The 5054-nt window shown below is 34.8% G+C and overlaps 1 protein-coding gene across 1 annotated transcript; it reads left to right on the top strand.

Annotated features, from left to right (window-relative positions):
• Positions 1-320: 320 nt before the first annotated feature.
• LOC130646213 (transcription factor HES-1-like) lies at positions 321-2916 on the top strand. The gene is made up of 4 exons (XM_057452377.1): positions 321-659; positions 758-853; positions 1386-1473; positions 1986-2916. The coding sequence occupies exons 1-4, from the start codon at positions 618-620 to the stop codon at positions 2465-2467; spliced, it is 708 nt and encodes a 235-aa protein (XP_057308360.1). The 5' UTR covers positions 321-617; the 3' UTR covers positions 2468-2916.
• Positions 2917-5054: the final 2138 nt, after the last annotated feature.

Raw genomic sequence — 5054 nt, 5'->3', positions numbered from 1 at the left:
AAGACACCCCTTAGCATCCATTGCGACACGCGAGTTCTTTCTCTTTTAACGATGTGAAAAAAGTTTTGGTTGTATGAGTCTTGATCCATTTTTAGCAACAACCTATTTGCTTATGTATAACAACAAAAACATTTTTGAAAAAACATAAAACAATAAACTCGAAAATTTGTGCGAAGCAGATTAGACAAAAATATTATCATGCATTGTGTACTACAATTTGATCTATTGTCCTCAATGTCTGTGATCTTTTCAAACGTAATACAAGCTAAATTTGACGGGCCAATCACATTTAAGCGTTCCCACAGCATAACTGATTGTTATGATAATAAAACAACAGAGCTGCACGCGCCGATATCCGTATTAGCCAATCAGAATGGTTCATTCTCACGGTGTTACATGAAATCATAAATGATTATTATCTATGATGGTTTAAAATGGGAAATTCTTTCCCACGACAGAACAATAGGCTTGACTTTAGTGGGCACGCGCCTGCTTCACCGTTTCGGGTTTAAAGATAGCTGGCTTATTTACCGTTAGTAGAGTCTGGCACTGCCAACGAGTGAAGACATAGAACGAACATATAAAAATTTAATTTTCTTTTTGGATAAACGGAAAATATGGAACTAGTTGAACGACATCCTCTTAAAGAGAAGCGAAGAGTAAGTATTTTCCTGCTACCTTAAAAAAAAATACCTGGAATATGTATAAATATTTTTTTATTTTTTTTGTAAATATCTTTGTTTTTTGTTTATTTTAGGCCAACAAGCCGCTGCTTGAACGCAAAAGAAGAGCAAAAATAAATGATAGTTTGTCAGATTTAAAGAATTTGGTCCTCTCGTCACTCAATAAGGATGTAAGCATACCTTTTACTAAGTCAATCTTTCTAACATGGTGTCTTTGTGATCATCAGCCGCCATTTTTAAGCATCAAATTGTATTTAAAAAATGTAATAATAAAAAAATAGCACCTTTGTAAAAAAAATATTTTTCTCGCTGACTGTGTAATTAAAAAAAGTGTGAAGCGGAAAATTAAAACTACAAAAGAATTTGAAATTACAGTCTATAGAATTTTTACAACATCTTCAGGGTTATTCGGTGTGAAAGTCACCCTCACGTGGAATCACATATAAAGAGGGAGATTTTTTGTCACGCCTAGGCAACACGTGCAAATTTTTCTGCCTGGCGTGAAAAATCATGTTCAAATTATTTCCCCATGTGAGCAACTTGTCGTATTTGCAAAAGCATGCCGATAAAATTACCAGTCCGACCGCATGCGTTCCCACAGGTGGTAAATCTTTGTATGAACCTCGGACAAGCCTCAGAAATAAAAGAAATGATAAAACAAAGAACAAAATCTAAATTGTAATAAACTTTTTTTTTATGCAGGTTTCAAAATATGCAAAAATGGAGAAGGTCGATATTCTGGATATGACTGTCCAATTTTTGAAATCGCAATGTGTCGATAAACGAAAAGGTAAGGATTTTACAGCCGTTACGAGTAAATTTACGACCTCTTGCTTATACACATGAGTGGGAGACAAAACACTGATTCCTTTGTAGTTAGCTATACCGTTATGCTGTGCGTGTTAATAGTTCATTTAATCAAAGTTTACAGTTCGCGCAGCACACTAAACTTCCTATATTGACCTATCTTTTATAATTTTTACAATACGACTATTCTGTTAACATTCCACAACAAGACAAATCAAATACACGTTTTTAACTTTCCCAGGCGATTTTCAACACAACGGATGCATTGTTACGTCATGTTTTGTTTATAAGTAAACTAAACAGGCTGTTATGAAGTCTCCCGAAAAATCCTCCCCTTTAATGCTATAAATACCAATGGTGGAAACCTAATCTCCTCCATTTATTTGAAAATTTGAGTTCCTTTTCCTCTGCTTTTTCTGTCACCATAGGAGAAGACATGCACTCCTCCTATGTTATATTAGCATAATGTTTAACGTTTTCCTCTTTTCTTTCCAGATGACTACTCGTCTGTCTACAGAGCAGGATATAGTGAATGTACGAAAGAGATGTACCAAAGCATCATGACTATGGAAGGAATTGACCATATAATGAAATGTCGAATCCTGTCTAACCTTGCGTTAAACTGCCGACCAGAAGAAAAAATTCCGTCTCCTCCACCAAGTCCAACTTTTTCTAACACTTCAAGAAGTCCGATACCCAGTCCAACGGGCGGCATAACGTCTAAATCTTGTATTTCAACTATATTTAACCCATCGTCCCGACATGTTGCTGTTCCTATGGTAACACCGCGGAATACACTTCTCCCTAATATTCATCATAACGAACATGGCGGATATAATACTATCCCTGAAACGGTAGCAATTAGAACAGTTTTACGACCAACACCTAAACAACAAATTACATATTGTACCGAGCACGTTGCACAGAAACATAAGTCACGATCTACACAAGCATCAAATGTTTGGAGGCCATGGTGAACTCAAAGATATTTATGAACTAATTTTCATTTTAAACTAATTTAAAAATTTAGTAAGGTTTTCGTATGTTTTTATACGCCAAAAAACACCCGTCTCATAACAGATACTTGAAAAGGATTTTATCATTTTGTGTCGATTTATCGAGAAATTCCGGGGTGAAGTTAGATAAGTAGTTAATTGTACATATGTAAATGTAGCTATTATATTTTGCCCTTTTTGTTATTCTATTTTATATAGTTGTAGATATTGTTATATATAACATGGCCCCTCTCTCTCCCTTTTTACATGTGTATTTTATATTTTTCGGAAAGGAGAGAAAAATGATAATTTATAAAATGTAGATAAAACGAAGTAGTTATATGTTCGTAAAAAAAAAAAGTCAAATAGCGATGTAAAAAAATAAATTGTTTTGTTGAGAAAACACAAAAGAAATATTTTTCTATGAAAAAGCTGTTTTTATCTGTTTAATTGATTAAACCCCGTAACAATTTGTTTGCGAACAAACGAAAATTTCATATTTCGTCTGATCTCCGGAAATGAAAAGTACTTCGTGTTTTTTCTTCTGCCAAGAATACTTGGCACGGACGACGCGGAATATTATGAAAAATGTTTAATGACATCATTAACTCCAACAAGCTAACTATGCAAGACCAAACTCGGTTACAGGCTTTATAGTGGAACTAAGGAACTTCTTGTAAAACATTCTCTTGTTTCACATTGGGAACAAAATACAAAGTAATCGATTACATTTTTGTGTGATTTCAAGTCGACCGCCAATTTAACTTTTTTTATCTTACCTGAAATAATTCTCTGTTTACATTTTTTTAAACCAACGCCCTAGCAACAAGCAATCACTGTTCTATTCATGCGCATGTCAAATACAGGTTTTCAAAGAACAGCTATGAAGTCTTTCAACAAGTCAAAGTTGTTGTTTCAGTTGAAGGATGACACATATTAGTGGTGTGAAATTTTATTTTTTCGACATCCTTCTTTTTTTGGAACGTGTAAAGGCGGATTTCAACGAGCAGAGTTGTATCTGAACATGCGCAGCTTTTTTTGTTTTGGTTTCACTTCGCCGAAAAATAGAAACAGTTCCTACTTTTTTGGAATTATTGTGCTGTAAACTTTTAACCAATCAGAATACAATTATTAGTGTTTATTTTTGGGTAATTTTATTACAGGAGAAAATTCAAAATGTTTTGTTTTTAACGCTTTTTTCGTGTTTACATCCAGTATTTTAAATTCGCCGCTTTTTTTACCATGTTTTTTTTTTCACTCGCTGGAATAAAAAGATATTTCGTAGCAAATTCGTCTTCGAATTCACAATTCGCCCTGTAGAAATCCGACTTGGAACTATGGTTGTTCAACTTCGACCTGACGATGGTCGGTAAAATCAACCGGCCATGCAGACAAGATTGGCTAACTCTTTTCCAAATTAAAAGTTCGTATAAAAACTTTAAACGAGTTTACTCAAAGTTGTTTACTTGGTTCATGCAGAAAGAAAACAATTTTGAAATTAGTAATTTAATTTTGGATTATTTTAAAATGTCTAGAAGATAAGAAAGAAAAATATCCTAAACCAATTAGATTTTGGATTAGGAGAGAAAAATCAAATTGGAATCTTGTTCAAAGGTCTTTGGTCGTTGGTTGGTAAACTGTAGCAATATGTTTATGTGACTATGGTCTACAGCATTTGTCCCGCATATCAACTTTGGCTACAAAAATTTATCTATCAATTTGCACTATATCTTCGTACCCTATTTCCCAGCACTCTTCTTCCCGCTCTAGCAACAAAAAAACTATATCCGTAGCTGAATCATTAAGTCCGTTAGAGAACTTGGACGGGCTGAAAAGAAGCACTATATTGTCCTGGAAATGTATGTAGTTATATATGGGACTAGTCGTTAGCCCGTGGAAAAATCCACGGGTTCGACCGTCGCAGCTATCATTTTGCGTGACAGACAGACGGACGGACGGACAGACGTATATGGGCATTATAATATAGACAATATTCGTGTATGGTTTTCGTCGCGTCGTAAATGCTTTTCGTCGTGTCGTATCTTTCTTGTGGTGTGGTTTTTGTTGCGTCGTATCTTTCTTCGTGGGGTGATTTCACGTTTCGTCTAGTCGTATTTGTGTTCGTCGCGGCGTATTTCACTTTGTGCGGTGTATTTCACTTCGTGGCGTATTTTTATGCTTTTTTTTTATGCTTCACGAAATTAGTAATTCCGTGTAAAAAAACATAACTATTCCGCCACAAAGTGAAATACCCAACAAAGTGACAAACGACACGACGAAACATGAGATCACACTAACATGAGTAATACGCCACGACGAAATATACGACACGATGAAAACTATCACAAGTCAAAGAAAACCTCACCAAGAAGAAAGATACGACACGATGAAAACCATACACGAATATTGTCCCGCATATAACTTCATAGAAATGAGGCGTATGAGATGTTTAAGCAAGTACTCACGTTAAGCCATCAGTAACCAAAATTTGAATAAATATTTTATACCGCCAAAACATTTTAACGTTGTGAGAAGATTTTTTTTAAGAACGTTGTAAGGAGGTTTTTTT

This window comes from Hydractinia symbiolongicarpus, chromosome 1 (genome assembly GCF_029227915.1).
Source record: "Hydractinia symbiolongicarpus strain clone_291-10 chromosome 1, HSymV2.1, whole genome shotgun sequence".
NCBI classification, from domain to species: Eukaryota; Metazoa; Cnidaria; class Hydrozoa; order Anthoathecata; family Hydractiniidae; genus Hydractinia; species Hydractinia symbiolongicarpus.
Note: the sequence above shows the minus strand (reverse complement) of the source record. Positions and strands in the feature narration are given on the sequence as shown.